The following is a 20,989-nucleotide window of genomic DNA, read 5'->3' on the forward strand; positions in this document are numbered from 1 at the left end:
AATCCATACGATTGAGCCCTTGGATGCTTGGATGAATTGGCGAATGGAATTAGCAACAGAAATGTTCAATGAATGGCAAGCATCTAGGCAACATTAGGGTTCATTTGTTTTATTATGGCTTGTAGTACTCGTAGTCAAACAATGTTTCATTTGTTTTATTTGTTATTGTGAACTCTTTGCTATGATGTAATAAGTGCTTTTATTTGTTATTGTGAACTATTTGCTATGATGTAATGGTTGCTTTTATTTGTTATTGTGAACTATTTGCTAAGAGTGAATTTATGAATGAACTTTTATGTGTGCAACATATTAATCCTCCGCTTATTATACTTTTTGTTATTGTAAGAATTATGGCAACTAGTGACACCGGCAGTTCAAAAAGCAAGTCAAGGAGGTGGACCCATGAAGAAGATATTGCTTTAGTTTCTTGTATGGTTGACCTACATAATTTAGGAACAAAGAATGCTGATACTGGATTCAAAGCTGGGTATTTGTATGAGCTAGAGAAGATGTTAAAAGCTAAATTATCGACTTCGGACATTAAAGCTAAACCTCATATTGAGTCAAGGATCTGGACTTTGAAAAAAGATTGGAGCATGGTGCATGATCTTTTCACTAGTAATAACAGCGGCTTTGGATGGGATGAAGAAAGAAAGATGGTCACGGCTGAAGACGATGTGTGGGATTCTTATATAAGTGTGAGTATTTTTATTTCATTCTACTTATGTTAAAACTTTAAGTTAATTTATACTTATATGAAAACTTCATTTATTTAGACTCACAAAGAAGCAGCCCAGTTCAGAAGGAAAAGTTTTCCTTTCTATCACGAATTCAGTTCTATATATGCAAAAGATCATGCTACAGGGAGGGATGCACAAACTGGAGAAGATATTATTGAAGAAATGACTAATGAGGAAGGCATTGGTGGGATCAATCTAGCTAGTGATGATGAAGATGTTGGTGATGAAGAAATGCTAGATATAAATTTAAGATTTACCCAAACTCAATCTTCATCAGGTAATAAGGCACGAAGTGATACAAATTCTGAATCATTGTCTAGTGCTGGAAAGAGGAAGATGAAGGTTAGTGATAGAGATGAACCGGTTACTTCACAATCATTTCACAATGCTGCAGTGATGTTGAGTGAAACATTGGTAATGGTTGGTGATAAACTTAGCAAAAGCATTGGAACTGAATTAACTCTTTAAGAAAAAGTGCAACAATTAGATAAAGAGTTAATTCATATTGATGGATTATCAAATGAAGAGTATTTGATGGCATTGATCAAACTCCCTGACAGTCCAAATTAGATGCTTGTGTTTTTTAGCCTTCCACCGGATCGAAGGTTAGAATGGGTGAGAGCTTTTCTGTCTACACATTAACTTTGTTGGTGGATGTTGATGTTGTTAGTGAAATTAGTATGGTTTGATGGTTTTTGTATGCAAGCTTTGGTTGTAATATTCTATGATGTTTTTTGGATGTAAGTTTTTTATAAGCTTAACTTATTATTAGTGTGGTATTGTAATATTTGTATTATTTTTGATGTATCTTTTGGATGTAGGCTTGTAATAAGCTTAACATTTTATTAGCATGGTATTGTAATATTTTTATGATGTACTTTTTAGATGTAAGCTTTTAATAAGCTTAACAGTTTATTAAACTTGTTACGAAGTATATGGTAAAATTAGAATGTGAATAGGTTGTGTATTTTATGAAATATTCATATGGTAAATTATTATTATTATTATTATTATTATTATTATTATTATTATTATTATTATTATTTCTACTATACAAGGGCATTTAGTCATTCTGTCACTTATTACAATTCAATTCCCTGTACTTCTATTCCTGCATACCAAACACTGTAATTCCAATTCCTACCTTATTCATTGAATTGCAATTCCCACCGAATTACAATTCTTTTCCCCCTAATTCCTTACTCCCAACCAAACGGGCTGTAAGGATTTTGGAGAAATCATAAAACAAGTTCTCTAAATGGAGAAATGGAGATACATGCATGAACAGTAGCTATTTACTCTAAGGTCCTAGGTTTGATTCTTGCTCACACGGTTTCTTGTTTTCCTTCAGCGTGTTTATATTTTGTTTAGAGAAAAGGTGCAAATAGGCCCCTAACATATCGCAAAAAGTTAATTAGGCCCACGAACTTTTTAAAAGTGCAATTAAACACATGAACTCACAATTTTGAGTCTTCTAAGCCCATTACCCGATTACCTCTCTGGTGAGAATCGGTAACTGCCTCCGTGGCTTGCCAAGTAAGCTATGTTTTAATTTTTTTCTCGCCACATAAGTATAAATAAAAAAATGAAATAAAAAAATAAAACAAAACTTAAAATCATCTCAAATCGTCCAGCCCTAAAACACGGCATCCTTGCCCTAATGCTTAAACGACCATCGATGACTCCTTGTCTGGTTCGAAACAGAACTTAGCACTAACACCATCATCTCACCACCATCACCATCGCCCTTCCTGGCCCTAATCGCACCACCATAACCAACGGATTTCCTTGCCCTAATCGCACCACCATCCGACTTCATAGCAGTAATCGTAGTTCCACCCCATTGCCACCACCATTCACAGCAGTAATTGACGCTCCACCACGGCTCTAACCGCACTACCTTCATTTGTAGCAGTAACCGCAGCCCTAATCACACCACCATTAGGTATTTTTCATTTTTTCTTCTACCACTGATATGCTAGTAATAGATGGGCAGTAGGAATTGGTTTTGCTACTACTAATATGCTACCATTGATATATGCATTTATTTATGGATTTGAAAAAGTAAAGCTTTTTATATCTTTAGGGTGAATGAGCAGTAGCTTTAGCATTGCATCTTTGATTCTTTATAGCGGCGGGATAAAGCAGAGTAGCGGCGGCAGTAGTGAAACCAGGCCAGGCCAGCAGCTAGGCTAGCACCACCAGTATATCTAGTTTTAGCATTGCATCTTTGATTCTTTGTATGACAGTGGTTTCATAACTATATGATTTGCACTTGCTTTAAAAAAAAATAAAAATAAAAAAAAGACTGAGCAGTAGCTTTCAAAATATGCTTTTTGAATGCTTATTTGTTTATCTTTGACTGTATTTGTTTATGGATTAGGTCTCATTATGTTGTCAATAGTGTAGACATTTTGGGTATTGCGATCCTAAAGAATGCATTTCAATAAGTATAGTTGTATTTTATATATTAGGTTATTGAATGGTCCCTACAGATATGTTTCCTTTCTATAGTACAATTTGGTTTTATATGCTTTACATTTTTGAAAGCTGTAAAAATATGCCTTATTGTTTGAAAGGTGTAAAAAATATGTTATATTGCCAGTTCACTAATAATATGTTGTTGCAAATATACTTAGCCAAATTAGTGTATCTAATATACTAATTTACAAGGTGTTAAAACGATGTTATACTGTCAAATGAATAATAATAGGATATTATTGTTGCAAATATAATTTTAACACATCACTTGGTAATGCCTATCGCAACGGAGCGTATTGCTCTGATACCATCTATAACAGAGCCTAACTAATTCTATAGCCCATAACAAAGATTTGACAACATAAGCTCTGATACCAACAATAACAGAGCCTAACTAATTCTATTGCCCATAACAAAGATCTCACAACCTAAGCTTTGATACCAACTTTAACACCTCACTTGGTAACGCCTATCCCAACGGAGTGTACGGCTCTGATAGCAACTATAACAGAGCTTAACTAATTCTATCGCCCATAACAAAGATCTTACAACCTAAGCTCTGATACCAACGATAATATAACCTAACTAATTCTATTGCCCATAACAAAGATCTGCCTATAACAAAAAAATTCATGTATTTTCGTAAGAGAAAAAAGTGGGCTGTTCCATATAATCAGTCAAATCTGCCAATATAATATACTCATTTATAAGGTGTAAAAAAGTATCCTATACTGCCAGAACCTGTAATAGGTTATTATTGTTGCAAATATACTGAGTATCTTTTTTGTAATCCAGTTAAGAGTGTTTTTAATACAATTTAACATGTTTTTATTTTTTAGAATGTATTCCGCCGTTAAAATTAGAATTCACCATGGTGGGAATTTTGTCCAAAAACCTGTGATGGACTATGTAGATGGTGAGGTGAAAATAGTGACAATGGACCCCAATTTTTTTATCATATCCTCACTTATTGAAATTCATTAAGGATGAGAGTTTTGCTAAAATATTGTCTCTGTCATTTAAACTACCACATGAGAGTTTAAAGAGCCAACAGTTGTTGAATAATGATAAAAGTACATTGCACATGGGTTACTTGGCTACAGATTAGGGTGCAATTGACTTTTATGTTGAGCATGGAATAGATGATGCAGAGGTGGTTCAAAATTTAGCATTACCAGAACCTGAGCATGTAGATGATATTCAAGAAGATGTTGAAGTAGAAGATGATCCTGGTGTGGGTACTCAGGAAGATAATAATCCTGGTGTAGTTAGTCAGGCAGGTAATGAACAAGTTCAATCTAGTGGTTTAGGGTTTAGTGATGAAGAAGCTGATTTGGAAACAATCATGAAGATGGAGATTCTTATTTGGAAAGAAGTCCTCAAGATGAAGCTGATTTTGTTGAGGCTGAGTGTCGTAATGCAGAAAATAATAATGAGGAAAGTCGAAGGGCTAGGGCAAAAGTTGACAATGAAAATGTAGGTTTAGGTGAGAAGGATGATGTGCAAAGTGCGTATTATGACTGTGAAGACCCATTGAGTTATCAATCTGAAAAGGAAGAGGTAGAAACATCATTTGAGCATATCACTAATGCAGCAACAAGTAGATTTAAATACCCTTCGTACAATCCAAATTTGGAGTCAGTTGACCTTGAAGTTGGTATCTTATATGATGATGAGAAACAGTTTAAAAAGACAATGATCAACTATGCAGTTTACTCAACGAGAAATATCCATTTTGTGAGGAATGAGCTTAGTATATGTGTTGAATATAATGCTGAAATTTTTGCTTAAATACATCATGATAGGTTGATTTCAATGGAGATGATGGCTATGAAATTAAGAAAGGGAGACAACAATTTAAGGTCAAACTTGCAGGTAGAAGCTGCTCATGTAGGGCATGGGATCTTTCTGGCAAGTGAAGGTCCATCTCGTCCTAAGAAAAACACATCAACTACCAGTAAGACTACCTCTATGACAACACTTGCGTGTATAGGGTGAAATGTCAAAAGATATTTGTATGATAAAACGGAAAGTCTGTGACTCCCCGAGTGTCGGTCTCGAAGGAGGGACGTGGAGGTATGTCAAACATTCGGGAGTTTACTTGATTGGATCATGCATAGGACTTGAGTGTGGTGAAGGGTGGAATTGCAAGTGAGAGTGTAGTGCATTGGTTGGTTTGAGTGCAAAAGAGTACTAAAGTAAAAGTGATTTTGGGAATATGTAAAAGGGGTATGGATTGGATAGTGTTCATGAATATTGCATAGTGAGAGTGCAAGGTCATGGATTAGGATTGCTAGGATATTGGCTATTCAAGAGTGTGTTGTCTTAGTCCTTTTCCACCTTGTGTACTAAGGCTTCTTTGACTTAGGAGTGCCTTCAAGCATCCAAAGTTCTAAGAGGAATTTTATCAAACACTTAAGCTACACACTATCCTACTATTCTTAAGAAGTCCATAGGAACTTTGATTGTGTAAAGCTTTAAATCCTAGCTCTAATCAAAGACATGAAAGAGTCAAGAGCTCAATCTCTCATCTAGATTGGCCAAATCCAAACAAGATCTCATCAAAACAACAATCAAAAGACAATAATAGATAATCCATCAACACAAACTCATAAATCCAAGATATAGAAATAAGATCATCACAAAAGCAATATTCAATCACACAATCCAAATCCCTAGACTAAATTAGCTACTCATGATATGAAATGCAAGCAAAAGCTAATTTAATCCAACAATAAGATTACTAAAATTATGGAAATGAAATAGAGATCACCTAGAGAGAAGAAGATCTTCAATCCAAGCTTGTTGTCTTCTACAATGGAGATTGATCTAATCTAAAAACTAAGAAAAAATGGAGAAAGTTCTCCAAAGGAAAAACTAAGAAAAGGGAAAACTAAAATTCTGGAATCCCCCTCTGGAAATTCATCAAAGGGGTTTAAATAGTCTCCGAAATGACAACCCTAGCTGAAATTCGCGCATCACGCCTCCACGCCTCTCACACGCGTGTGAGCGTGCGTGGGGAGCTTCTGGAAAGTTTCCACGCTTGCTCACACGCGTGTGGCCTTCTAGTTTGGTCCTCTGGGGCTCCGCTTTTGCCTGGTTTGCTCTTTAAGCTCATCTTTTGGTCCTATTTGCTCCCGGGGCTCCTGTTTTACTTCTTTTAAGCTAAAAATAGCTTTTGTGCATCAGTTAGTGATTTTCAAACATTTACGCACATAATTTACCAAATAAGGATGCTATAGACGCGATAAAACACCCTAAAATGTGCCTGAAATAAGGGTATCTCGGAGTCTTATCACTCTACCTCTGGAAAGAAAAGACTTTCAAAGAATGGAAAAGGGATGCGTTGTTCTCTTTGTAAGAACTCGGGGCATTATAAACCAGAATGTCCTAGTAGGAATGTAAGTAGTCCAACTACTACTATGTTCTCGTTATAGTTGTAATTCTTATTACATTAATTGTTTATATTCCTTTCTTTTGTTGTAGCTTGGTCAATCAAGGGAGCAAGTCATTCACCCTGGATCAAACTCAAACAATCAAGCCTCCCAAGCGTCAATGAACCAATGAAGTAGCCATTAGAATCTACTGTATGAACTTAGGTTTTTTTTCTTTTTTTTTTTTTGAATCTGCTCTATGAACTTATTAGCAGATTGTAATCTGTATGAACTTGTTGGCAGATTGTAATCTGTATGAACTTAGGTTTTTTTTTTTTTTTTTTTTTTGAATCTGCTCTATGAACTTATTAGCAGATTGTAATCTGTATGAACTTGTTGGCGGATTGTAATCTGTATGAACTTAGGTTTTTTTTTTTTTTTTTTTTTTTTAAATATGATGTATGAACTTGTTGGCATATTGTAATCTGTATGAACCTAGGTGGATTGTAATTTTTTTTTTAATCTGTTCTCTTGTTGCCAGATTGTAAATATAGTTTTTGGATGAATATGTTATAAGGGCATGATAGCAGATTGTAATCTTTTAGCTGTATGAACTTGTACAATGAATCTACAGTGTTTAATGCAGTCTTTATCCAACATTTTTTTGTTTGTATTTACTGTCTATATCCAGTGTTGCCAGAATGTGCTTAATTTCATACCATGAAATCATGGAAAGTAGTAGTAATACTCATAGTTAAATTACACTTCAACAATTAAAGATCCAATATATGACACACTTATTGATAGGCAGTAATAATACTAATAGCTAAATCAACTAGCTATATGACACTTCTGCATCAACAATAAAAAATACAAACTTCATTCAAGATCTAATACATGGCTTACCTGGTAACATATATTCATATAACAACAAAAATAAACTAAAGCAAAATATTCTTAAACTACAACAAAGTCATGAAAGAATCATACGGTTTGTCCTTTGTTGCATGCTTACAAACACAACAATTCCTATAATAATTATACAACTAATTATTATGTTTCTTTGTCTTTTTTTCCTTTCAACTTGAGCTTGAAAACCCTTCTCAACATCATTTCGCAATAGCCGAATTTCTTCCATAATTTCTGACTTCATCTTTTTCAACTCTATTCCAACATTCTTATTCGAATCACATTCAACCTCTTCCTCTTTCCATAACAAATTTTTCCAGATAAAAAAAATCCACATCCACAACCTTCCTGGACAAATACAACATTAAACACAAAATTGAAAAACATGTTACACATGTTGCTGAAAACTAGAGCCAAAAAAAAAATTCACTCAAACCTAACTGATAAGAGATTTTTACGCATCTTTTAAACTTATCAATAACAATTTTAGACCTTTAATTGTAATACATGTACCTTCCACCTTTGACACTCAAAAAATTGTTGCCCATTCTCTCGTGATACACATAGTGGTGATTTTAACCCACAACGACAATACAATGATGGTTCGTACTGTAAATTCGGCCTTGACTTTGAGGGAGATGAAAATGGTGAACCACTCCAACATGATGATGTCATCTCAGCCCTAATACCTTGGCCGACGGCAAAGGAGAAACAATGTACTAGGTGTGATGGAGTACAAAGAAGAAGAAGATGATGAAGAAGATGAAGAAGATGAAGAAGAAGGAGTCACGAAGAAGAAGAGACGTAGCGCTGAAAAAGATGAAGTGAAAAAACGCAGATGAAGAACTAGAGAATTAGGGCTATGCGTGATTTTATATCATTTTTTAATTTGATAATTTAATTTTTTATATTTAAGCTTATGTGGCAATGTGGCAATCCAAATAATCAAAACATAGCTTACTTGGCGCGCCACGGAGGCACGTACCGGCACTGACCGGATTGGTAACCGGGTAATGGAGTTAGACGACTCAAAATCGTGGGTTCATGTGTTCAATTGCACTTTTGAAAAGTTCGTGGGCCTAATTGACTTTTCGCGATATGTTTAGGGGCCTATTTTCACCTTTTCCCTAATTTTTTTATTAAGGTTTCATGTTCTTCTTCACGCCTTCAGATATACTATTATTATTATTATTATTACTAGTATTTACACCCGTGCGATGCACGGAATGAGTTTCTTATAATATATTAAGAATATTTGAATGGATATACAATTATTTAAATTATAACATCAAATATTATATAGTGCAAGTGAAGATATGAGTTGGGTCATTTATGTTTGTTGATGTTACAATTGCTTGAATTCGAGTAAATAATTGCTCAAATTAATAGCTAATGTGCAGATGTAGGCATGCGGTGTTGTAACATTAGAGATTTTATATATCATTGTTAGGAATTTTTAGAAATTGGCCCAATGTGCTCGTTCTCTGTCAACTTAGTTATAGTAATGAATTGCTATCTTAATTCATTTGTAGAGATAATATATTTTTTGTCTAGATATATAGCAACTTTATCATTTTGAAAAAAAAAACATAATATCATTGATTATATTTACACATTATTGAAAACCTCTTTGTAGACGACATTGGAAGTCGCAACACAATTTTGTCCATCCTCGTCTACCGCTAACACCTTCAGGCCATTAGAATGACTGACTCGGGAGAAAGCCACATACAATTGATCGTGACCAAAGACCGGTTTTTTTAGCAATAACCCAACGTGAGTTAGTGTTTGGCATTGGCTTTTGTTTATAGTCATGGCATATGCAAGCATCAACGGGAATTGTTTACACTGGAACTTGAAGGGCAATCTCGTATCAGAAGGACTAAGAGACATTCGGGGGATAAGAACTTTGGTCCCTTCATGTGTCCCATTAACTATTCTTGCTTCGACAATGTGATCTGCCAATCTTGTGATAATGAGCCGCGTTCCGTTACAAAGACCAAGAGAGTGGTCTATGTTCCGCAATAACATAACAGGTGCACCGACCTTTAAAGTCAATGAATGATTAGGAAGACCCGACAATCTCAAACTATTTAAGAATTCAGGAGTGTGCACTTCTGATAGATTTTCACTGCCTGATTCTGCCTTACACAAAGAGTCACAACTTAAATATGTTTGTCCTTCTGCAGTATTCATGTCGCACATGTACTGATTAATTTGATCAACGACATCTAAAGTCGGCGAGAGGATCGCTCGGCCTTCTAGCTGCGACTCATCAAGCATGCCATATCTCGAGCTTGGGAATGTGCTCTCAACTATAGTTGCTATGGGATCGTGTCCACACTTCAACAAAAACCTTGTCGGAATATCGATATCAGATGAACCATTGTTTACAACCCCTGCAATCCCATCTCCGATGTCTGCAATCCATTTTGAAAACCAATCAACTGTATGCCTACAATCCATTTTGAAAATCAATCAAATGTATGTCTATCTTCCTCTGAAGCTAAGGTCCGTAGTCTCAAGTTCTTGGTCAGCCTTAATACCTTGCAATTTGTCCACAGGTACGAAGAATTAAATAGTTGCTCCGACAACTTCTGGTCTTGTTGCTTTCGAAATAACAGGTAGGATCTGTCTAAAATCGCCGCCCAAAACTACTGTCTTTCCACCAAAAGTCTTTTTCAGCACTACCCGGTATGGTGAACCTCAATATGTCCCTCATGGTTTTGTCCAAAGCCTCAAAACAGTATTTGTGCGTCATCGGTGCTTCATCCCATATTATCAATTTGCTCCTTATTATAAGCTCAGCAAGTTCACTACCTTGCAATATATTGCACGTGGAATCTTCGTTCAAAGAAAGTGGTATAGCAAATCTCGAATGCGTCGTTTTGCCTCCCGGCAACAACAAAGATGTTATTCCACTGGAAGCAACATTTAGAACAATATCATCGCGGCTCCTTATCTTTGATGATAACATTCTCCACACGAACGTCTTGCCTGTTCCTCCGTAACCATACACAAAGAATAATCCACCTCCATTATTTGAATCAATATCATTCATCACAGAGTCGTAAACATTCTTTTGTTCACGGGTCAATTGTGTTACCAATGTCTCATGCTCTGTCTTCAAAGATTCCTTGTCATACGCCAACTCTTCGGCTATCAACATGTTTTCACTCAAACCCATGCTACTTTCGTCCGGAATTGGCATTTCCGGAAAGTTTTTCAAGCTTTTTCCCCACGAAGATAGCAAATTCTCCAACTCCATCAGAGCAAATTGTTTTTTTATCTGAATCCGATAACATCAACTCTTAAAAGGCAAATTTTTTATCTGAATCCGATAACATCAACTCTTAAAAGGCAAAAAAAATAAATGAATCCGATAACATCAACTCTTAAAAGGCAAAAAAAATAAAAGAAACAAAAACAAATAACAAATTAGTTTATTTATAAATAATGAAAAGCAAATAAACAAGTATACCTGGATTTTGCAAGACACGTCGACGTTGAACCTGTGCATCCTCGGCAAGAAATTCCCAAACGGCATTCTAAACTACTTCTGGCTTACTAAGTGAACTTGAAGTGAGAAGCGTAACAACTAACCTTTGCAAAGCATACGCGGATCCCTAGTAACTCGAATCAATAATGCCATCAATGTACTCCTTGTCATCATCTAATAATCCATATTCATAACACGTATCTCTAAACGAATTATGAATGACTCTTGGAATAGTGCGAATATCTTCATGGCTAAAAGGTCCGCGTACCAAATTTAAAAGACATCTAAGATAGTATAACTCTCCGCACCCTAGCGGAACATAGAACAATCGTCCTATGGAGGATCTTAAACCGACTTCACGACAGAAATGAGACATTGTACTACCGAGTAAGTTTGGTTACATATGGTGGTTGTAAATAGTAAGCAGTTATCAAATTAATTTCACCCTACAATTGCTTCATTTTCTTCTTTTTTTAGGATTTCTTGTTTTAATATTATTGTACTTTTAATATTATTTTATTGTTTTAATTGTTTTAATGTACAATATTTTGGGCGGGAAATAGGATTTCGTTTTGGAGGACTTTTTTTATAAGTATTATAACAATGTACTAATCCTAATGCATAACAATTTTTTGATGTTATAGGATTTCGTGTTTTAATATTATTGTACTTTTAATATTATTTTATTGTTTTAATTGTTTTAATGTACAATATTTTGGGCGAGAAATATGATTTCGTTTTGGAGGATTTTGTTTTTATAAGTATTATAACAATGTACTAATCCTAATGCATAACAATGTTTTGATGTTATAGGATTTCGTGTTTTAATATTATTGTACTTTTAATATTATTTTATTGTTTTAATTGTTTTAATGTACAATATTTCGGGAGGGAAATAGGATTTCGTTTTGGAGGATTTTGTTAATATATATAAATATATATATATATATATATATATATATATATATAGGGGTCATGTCAGGTGTGGCGCGCCCTTACGTGCGGCCGTGCGGTTTACACCACTCAATGTAAGAAATGCACCACTCAATGTTACGAAATACACCACTCAATGCGCCCTACGTGCGGCCGTGCGGTTTACACCACTCAATGTTAAGAAATGCACCACTCAATGTTACGAAATACACACTCAATAACATTGAGTGGTGTATTTCGTAACATTGAGTGGTGCATTTCTTAACATTGAGTGGGTAAACCGCACGGCCGCCGAAGGCGCGCCAACTGAACATGACCCTATATATATACTATATAGATTAATACATTTATAATCTAATGCATATAATAATAATAACATTAATAAAAAATACAATAATAATAATTTTTTTGGAATATAATAATAATAATCATAATAATCTATATATATATAAAAACAAAATCCTCCCAAACGAAATCCTATTTCCCTCCCAAAATATTGTACATTAAAACAATTAAAACAATAAAATAATATTAAAAGTACAATAATATTAAAACACGAAATCCTATAATATCAAAACATTGCTATGCATTAGGATTAGTAAATTGTTATAATCTATATATATATATATAGGGTCATGTTCAGGTGTGGCCGCGCCCTTACGTGCGGCCGTGCGGTTTACACCACTCAATGTTAAGAAATGCACCACTCAATGTTACGAAATACACCACTCAATGCGCCCTTACGTGCGGCCGTGCGGTTTACACCACTCAATGTTAAGAAATGCACCACTCAATGTTACGAAATACACCACTCAATAACATTGAGTGGTGTAAACCGCACGGCCGCACGTAAGGGCGCGGCCACACCTGAACATGACCCTATATATATATATATAGATTATAACAATTTACTAATCCTAATGCATAGCAATGTTTTGATATTATAGGATTTCGTGTTTTAATATTATTGTACTTTTAATATTTTATAGGATTTCGTGTTTTAATATTATTGTACTTTTAATATTATTTTGGATTTCGTGTTTTAATATTATTGTACTTTTAATATTATTTTATTGTTTTAATTGTTTTAATGTACAATATTTTGGGAGGGAAATAGGATTTCGTTTGGGAGGATTTTGTTTTTATATATATATAGATTATTATGATTATTATTATTATATTCCAAAAAAATTATTATTATTGTATTTTTTATTAATGTTATTATTATTATATTCCAAAAAATTATTATTGTTGTTGTTGTTGTTATTGTTGTTTTTGGATTAAGTGGAAGGGGAACACCTAGGGCTGGGCATATTTCGGGCCCAACTCGAAAAAGTATAATCCGGTTCGGATTCGACCCGATTTGGGCCCAACCCGTAGAAACCTTCACTGCTGCTTAATTACTCAGTTCGGATTTCGGATGTACAAATTTGAGTTCGGATTCGACCAGAAACCCGAAATATATGGGTAGTATATAAATGTTAGTAATGGTCTTAGGGTTTCAGATTACAGATCTCAGATCTGTTCATCCCTCCGCATCCTCACTTCCTCACTCCTCTCTCTCTCTACTTCACCTCTATCTTTTCTTTCTCTCTCGAGACTTCCCTCTGCCTCTCATATCTCACGCATCTCATTATCCCATCCCTCACTCTCTCTGTCTCTCACCTTCTCCGCCTCACCGGTCTCTGCCTCTCCGGTCTCCGCCGCTCAGAGCCTCAGACTCCGCTTCTCACCTTTCACACCCTCAAGTTTAGCCTTCGGGGCTAAGCACAACGTAGATATAGGGAGATGGGCTTAGACTCCTCCACTTCTCCGGTGATCGACGGTCGGCTAGGCTCTGAGTCAAAGGCCAAGGCCGTCAACACTCTAACAGGTATTTTATTAATTTTTTTTATTTTTTTCTAGAAATATATGTTTTAACCGTGTTTGTAAAATTTTCTCAACAGTCTCAGGCTCTTAGTCTCTCACTCTAGAATCCCGCCTTCTCTATTCTCTCAATCACTTCGGTAAGTCTCCTCTGACCTCTCAGTATCTCGTTCTTTACAGATCCGGGTAGATCTCCATTGAGGCTTCGAGTTTGAGAAAGAGGTACTTTACTGTTATTTTAGTTTTTGTTTTCAATTTTCTCACATAATTAATGTTTTAAGACTTTACAAAGTTTTTTAAAATTGTTTCTTTTGTATTAATTTAACTAAGATTTATTTTATAATTTTGTAGTTGGTCGTATAATTTTTTCCAACAAAAGCTGTGTTATAGTGTTTTTAATGTTCTTGAATTCTTTTAAGGTTTTATTTATAAATTTTTATTAGTTTTGTTTTTTTTTTTCAGAAAATGAGAAAATGAAAATTAACTGTAATTTGTAAGATGAAGTGTTCCTAATCTTTAAAGTAGATGAATGGTTCAGTTAAAATGGTAGTTTAACTTTAGTAAATATGGTTCAGACTACTGTGGTAGTTTTACATTGGATACTTTTGTTGATGTGCCCAGTTAATATTTGGTAACCATAATTCTGTACTTATACAATTATGCCAATTTTTTGGTATACTCTGTTAGTCTCAAAAGCAATGATATAAAACTCAAGTTGTGTAATACTAATTTTAACTCTCTGTTTCACTTCCAGAGTTTCAACCAACAAGTTGTGAGTTCTGACTCTTCTTGAGACTATATTTAGATGTCCATAGTCCAGACTTGCATTAGTGCTAGATTAGCCTACATTGCTACAAGGTAAGGGTATTCTATCTGTTAATAAAATTACTAAAAAAAAAGAAAAATATTTGTGAAACTCCCTAAGTTGTAACAAGTCCTTGTGACAATTTTGTTAGTTCAGCAGATAGTTCAAAAACAGGTTCTCTTGTGATGTATTAGGTTTCCTGTAGTTCAGCAAAAGGCTCAGAAGACTTTAAAGACAGCTTACTGAATGAAACACTGAACCAAGACAAGGAAGACAAGAAGAGGAATCAGAGTTAGTTACGAAGGCTTCAACAAACTTAACCGAATCTGGGCAAGATATATATGAGGAAAAATTCCCTGAGATATTAACTATTCAATTCCAAAGTATACAAAAGATCTGAATGTGAAAGTTTCCTCGCATGTGATAACGAGAAATCTTGACAAAGCTTACCTTTGATTCAAGATGCATCTTCCTCATGAAGTTTTGGGCAAGCAATCACTCTGAACGCCAGTTGTGCTATAATTGAGGGGGAGCCTCAATTCAAGAAGATCGGGAGATCAAGTATTCTTCAACTCTTCAAGGTTGAACTCTAGAGTTACCACGTGATTCTCTATTGTAAACTTGTGGTACATTTTCAGAATTGATCAATGAAGAGTTGGGCAATCAGAGTGATGCCCCCCAGACGTAGGAATTGAGATTCCGAACAGGGTTACCAATTCTTGGTGTTCTTCTTGCTTTATTATCTTTTTATACATTAACTGCTTAGTACTCTGAGTTCGTTTCGCTGCACTAGTTCAGTAAATAGTTAAAGGTCATCTAACAAATCTAGCAATTAGATTTAATAGTTGGAAGACTCTTTTACAATCTTAGACCTAGGACACGGAAGTCTATGTTTTTCACTTGGTATCAGAGCGCAGCCTCAAGATCTTTCCCTTGATAATGATCATTTGAATCTCTTTTGAATCTCTCTGTTTTCCTTGTTACTAACCATTCTTCTCAAGATTGGCTGCTGTGTGTCCTAAAAAAGATATGGAAGGGCAAGCAAGACCTCCTCAACTGATTGGTACAAATTATGCCTACTGGAAGGCGAGAACCAAGATCTATCTTCAGGCTCAAGGAGTGAATGTGTGAAGGCCGTCACTCATGGGTGGACTCACCCCAAAAGGATTCAAGAAGACAAGTCAAATATTCTTGCTTCGGTTGAACAGTGGAGCACCGAAGAAATTAACGACAGTGACAATAACAACAAGGCACTGAACATAATTACTGGATCGCTTGATGAGAGTCAATTCGGGTTAATTGCTGGATGCAGCTCTGCAAAGGATGCCTGGGAAATTCTTGAAAAACTTTATGAAGGAGACTCCTCTGTCAAACAAACCAAAATGCAACAAGTACTCACAAGATTTGAAGAATTACGGATGAAAGATGAAGAAACCATTGTTGAATTTAATGCTAGGGTTCAAGAATTGAAGAACGAAGCTGCCGTATTGGGAGAACCATTCTCCTCGGATAAACTGGTCAGGAAGATTCTTCGATCCCTCCCTGTACGCTTCAGGATGAAAGTCACTGCAATTCAAGAAAGCGTAGGCTGGGAAACGAAATCTGTTGCGGAATTAATGAGCAATCTAAGGACATACGAAATGGATATCCTATCGCAAGACAGCAACACAAAAAGGGGTAAGAATGTTGCGTTTCTTGCCGAAAAATGTGACTCAGAAGAGGAGTGCAAAGAATTAGATGATGAATCTGTGGCAATGATAACAAGAAATTTCACCAAGATTCTGAAACAAATAAATCGAAGAAACAGAGGAGGCAAGAATCAACAAAACAGACCTAACAGTACTGCTCCATCCTCGTCTAACTCATCTCGAACCGTCGGGAAATTATCAAATCCAAATCAACAGAAGAACTTTGGTCAAATCAATCAGTTCGGTCAAAACCAAAACTTGACTCGACAAAATCAATGGCAGCAAGGGGAAGTTAAGAATAAGAACAAAGGAATTCAGTGCAGAGAATGTGAAGGTTTTGGACACATTCAGGTGGAATGTGCCACTTACCTCAAAAGAAAGAAATCCATGAAGGCAACAACCTGGAGCGATGAAGATTGTTATGAAGAAGCTCAAGATGAAGATGAAGAAATATCAGGAAACTTCGTAGCATTTACTGCAGTTGTGGCTGAATCTCACTCGGACTTGGATAATTGTTCAGATCATGAAGATGTAGATAAAATACCTTATGAAGAACTTGAACAATCCTACATCAAACTGTACAAGAAATGGGATATTCTCTTGAAGACTCACACAACCACAAATTCTAAAAATGAGTTCCTGGAAAAGAACATTGAATCCTTGAAGAAACAAGTTGTTGATACGAATGCTGAACTAGCAGAGTCCAACTCCAAAGTGATGAAGCTCTCAGCAGAATTAGAAGCCTACAAGAAACAAATCCAAATGATGAACACAACATCAACTCTCAATCAAATCCTTGACTCTGGAAGAGCACCCAACATTCGAAATGGTCTGGGGTACACTCGAACTCTCAAAATTCTTTTACTACTAAGTTTGTCCCTGCAGGTACTAGCACTTGGACAAATGTTGAAACCTACCAGAAGATTTTGAGGAAATATAATTCAACATGTCATTACTGCTGCAAGAAAGGCCACATAAGACCGGAATGTTACAGGTTCTACAGTGACCAGAGAACTGACAAATTTCAGAAGAAATGGATCACCCCAGTCAGTCGTCAAGTTTGGGTAAGAAAATCTGATCTAGTTTGTTATTCTATGCTTTTTGGAAAAGAGCAGGGAAAATGGTATTTCGACAGTGGCTGTTCTAGGCATATGACCGGCAGTAAAGAATTTCTCAAGAATGTGATTCCATATACTGGACAAGTAACCTTTGGTGATGGAATTAAGGGTGACATCATGGGTATTGGGATCCTCAATGTAGCTGGACTACCCTCACTATCGAAGGTACTACTGGTACAGGGTCTTAAAGCAAATCTGAGCAGCATCAACCAGTTGTGTGACCAAAAGTTGAATGTAGGGTTCACGAAAGATCGATGCATTGTTAAGGACAAACAAAACAAAGTTATTATGGAAGGTATAAGATCCTCTGACAATTGCTATATTCTGTCTTCTAATCTTGTGTTGCAGCACCACCACTGATAATACAGATCTTTGGCATCAAAGACTTGGGCACATGAATTATCAAGATATGAACCATCTCATAAGTCATGAATGTGTAAGGGGTGTACCAAAGTTCAAAGTTAAGGAAACTGGTGTATGTGGCCCTTGTCAGCTGGGAAAGCAAACCAGAACCCCACACAAACATTTCAACCATATAGGAACCTCTTCATGTCTGGATCTTCTGCATATGGACTTAATCGGACCAACACAGGTGGAAAGTTTGGGAGGTAAAAGATATATTTTTGTCTGTGTTGATGATTACTCTCGTTTTTGCTGGGTAATGTTCCTCAGAAACAAGTAAGAAACCTTTGAACAGTTTGAGAAACTGTGCTTGAAGCTGCAAAAAGAAAAGGGATTGCATATTGGTAAAATTGTGAGGATTAGGTCGGATCATGGTAGGAAATTCAAAAATCAGTACTTCTCGAACTTCTGCTCCAAAAATGGAATCAGTCATGAATTCTTAGCCCCAAAAACTCCCCAGCAAAATGGAGTAGTTGAGCGAAAGAACAGAACCATCCAAGAAATGGCCCGAGTCCTGATAAGTAGCAAAGACCTTCCTCAGTTCTTTTGGGTAGAGGCAGTTCATACTGCATGTCATATAATCAACAGAGTGTATCTTAGACTTGGGATGTCGCATACACCATATGAGCTATGGCGAGGAAGGAAACCAAATTTGAAGTACTTTCGCATTTTTTGCAGCAGATACTACATCTTAAATGACAGAGAAAAGGTTGGAAAATTTGAACCAAAGAGTGATGAAGGCATATTCTTGGGGTACTCACCTAACAGCCGAGCTTACAGAGTTTACAACAAACGTATCAAGACTGTCCAAGAATCTATCAATGTAATTGTGGATGATCAACCGCAAACAGTTGGTGAGTATTTACTAGCTGCTGATCTTGAACAATACCAAAGAAAGTCAGATGATGAAAAAGGGATCAAGAAATCTGAGTAAGAATCGGAACCAAAGGACTCAGAACCAGCCACTGAACAACAGTCAAACATAGATTACCATCCATCTACACTGTCAAAGCAAGTTCCCACGCATGTTCAAAAGAATCATCCTGCTGAGAACATATTGGGGACACCCACGGCCGGTGTTCGAACCAAAGGAATGCTAAGAGGCAGTCTAGCTGAGTTATCTGGGTACGCGTGTTACACATCAAAATTTGAACCCAAGAATTACAAAGAAGCACTCCAAGACGAAGACTGGATAAGGGCTATGCAGGATGAACTTGCTCAATTTGAGAGAAATGAGGTATGGGATCTTATGCTATGCCCTTTAGACGCAAATGTAGTCGGCACAAAGTGGATTTTTCGAAATAAAACCGATGAACAGGGAAATGTGGCCAGAAATAAGGCCAGACTGGTGGCACAAGGTTACTCACAAATTGAAGGGATTGACTATGAGGAAACTTTTGCACCCGTGGCTAGACTTGAGTCTGTAAGATTACTGTAGGCCGTCTCCTGCATCCTGAACTTTCAACTAAACCAGATGGACGTAAAAACTGCTTTTTTGAATGGACTTCTCAATGAGGAAATCTTTGTAGCTCAACCAAAAGGATTTGAGGATCCACATTATCCTGATTACGTCTATAAACTGAAAAAGGCCCTTTATGGTCTGAAACAGGCCCCAAGAGCATGGTATGAACGGCTCACACAATATCTTCTAAAAAATGGGTACATCCGCGGTGGAGCAGACAAAACACTGTTTGTCAAAAAGACCACTGGTCACATAACTGTGGCCTAGGTTTATGTAGACGATATTGTTTTCGGTTCAACATCCCCTGCAAATGTTAAGGAGTTTATTCAAGTCATGGAAAAGGAGTTTGAGATGAGCATGATAGGGGAATTAACATGCTTTTTGGGTCTACAGGTAAAACAGATGGAAACAGGGTTGTTTTTGTCGCAGACCAAATATGCCCAAAACTTGGTCAAAAGGTTTGGTCTTGACTCTGCTAAGGAGGCTAAAACACCTCTTTCCACCACTGTAAAACTATCAAAAGACTCCGACTCGAAACCTGTTGACAGCAAACTCTATCGAAGTATGATTGGTAGTCTACTGTACCTAACAGCAAGCAGACCTGATATAATGTTTAGTGTAGGTTTGTGTGCACGCTTTCAAGCAAACCCAAGGGAAGCACATTTAAATGCAGTCAAATGAATCATCAAATATGTTAAGGGGACTGTAAATTATGGACTATGGTATTCGCGTGACTCAGGGACTGAACTACTTGGATACAGTGATGCTGACTGGGCAGAAAAAGTACATCAGGAGGGTGTTTTTTCTTAGGCAAAAACCTTGTCTCATGGTTCAGTAAGAAGCAAAACTCCATCTCATTATCTACTGCAGAAGCAGAATACATAGTTGTTGGGAGTTGCTGCACTCAACTCATATGGATGAAACAAATGTTGAACGATTATGGACTAAAGTTCAGTAGTGCTGATCTTCACTTTGACAACACCGGCGCTATCAATATTGCCAAAAATCCTGTCCAGCATTCCCGCACTAAGCATATAGATATCAGACATCATTTCATCAGGGATCTTGTGGAAAGTGGTGACATTAAGTTGCACTACATACCAACAAACAAACAATTGGGAGACATATTTACAAAGGCATTGGATCCGATCAGATTCAACATCCTAAAATCAGAACTTGGTATGTGTAATGGTCCACCGAACTAGTGTAGTAAGTAGGACACCCTTTCGTCCTCATCTCAGGTTATTTCTTTTAATTTTTTTTTGTTATATCCTTTTTTTACTACTCACTATACTAATATCTGTCTTGATAAGCATATAATCCCTGAAGAACAGTGCACCCGACTGACCAAACTGCTATAGCATTAATTTCGGAAATGACAACTGTAAAATCTGCACGACTCCCACTCTCTTAATGCCTCATCACGTGACTCGAAAAAGCAGGTCATCATGGAGTCCTTCGACCTTTGAAAATCCAGTCGCGATAAGGGGAAATAAAAGATCTTGCAAATCTCTCAAAGCTGCAAACCCTCTCACAAACCTTACACGAAACTAGGAACCTTGAAGCAAAGCTCTACAATGGATCAAGATGAAACTCAATACTTTGATTTCTCCAGACTCACAAACAAATATCCCTCTGAGATTCAACATCAAGCATCCCGAGAGATGGTCATGATAATCAACAACAAGATAAAGCCTCTGGGAGGAGAACCA

The 20,989-nt window shown here is 36.4% G+C and overlaps 1 protein-coding gene across 1 annotated transcript; it reads left to right on the forward strand.

Annotated features, from left to right (window-relative positions):
- Positions 1-4,121: 4,121 nt before the first annotated feature.
- LOC115996034 lies at positions 4,122-18,749 on the forward strand. Its single transcript, XM_031235179.1, has 9 exons — positions 4,122-4,137; positions 4,364-4,501; positions 4,573-4,931; positions 5,027-5,136; positions 15,635-17,124; positions 17,181-17,359; positions 17,411-17,652; positions 17,762-18,005; positions 18,111-18,749. The coding sequence occupies exons 1-9, from the start codon at positions 4,122-4,124 to the stop codon at positions 18,747-18,749; spliced, it is 3,417 nt and encodes a 1,138-aa protein (XP_031091039.1).
- Positions 18,750-20,989: the final 2,240 nt, after the last annotated feature.

The sequence above is a fragment of the Ipomoea triloba genome, chromosome 11 (genome assembly GCF_003576645.1).
Source record: "Ipomoea triloba cultivar NCNSP0323 chromosome 11, ASM357664v1".
NCBI classification, from domain to species: domain Eukaryota; kingdom Viridiplantae; phylum Streptophyta; class Magnoliopsida; order Solanales; family Convolvulaceae; genus Ipomoea; species Ipomoea triloba.

Bases quoted from the DNA above. Each gene is read 5' to 3' on its own strand.
- LOC115996034 (XM_031235179.1), top strand. The intron at 5,137-15,634 runs GTGAAGGTCCAT...GTCCTAAAAAAG, and splicing joins GCATGGGATCTTTCTGGCAA to ATATGGAAGGGCAAGCAAGA. The intron at 17,360-17,410 runs GTAAGAAAATCT...GGAAAAGAGCAG, and splicing joins CAGTCAGTCGTCAAGTTTGG to GGAAAATGGTATTTCGACAG.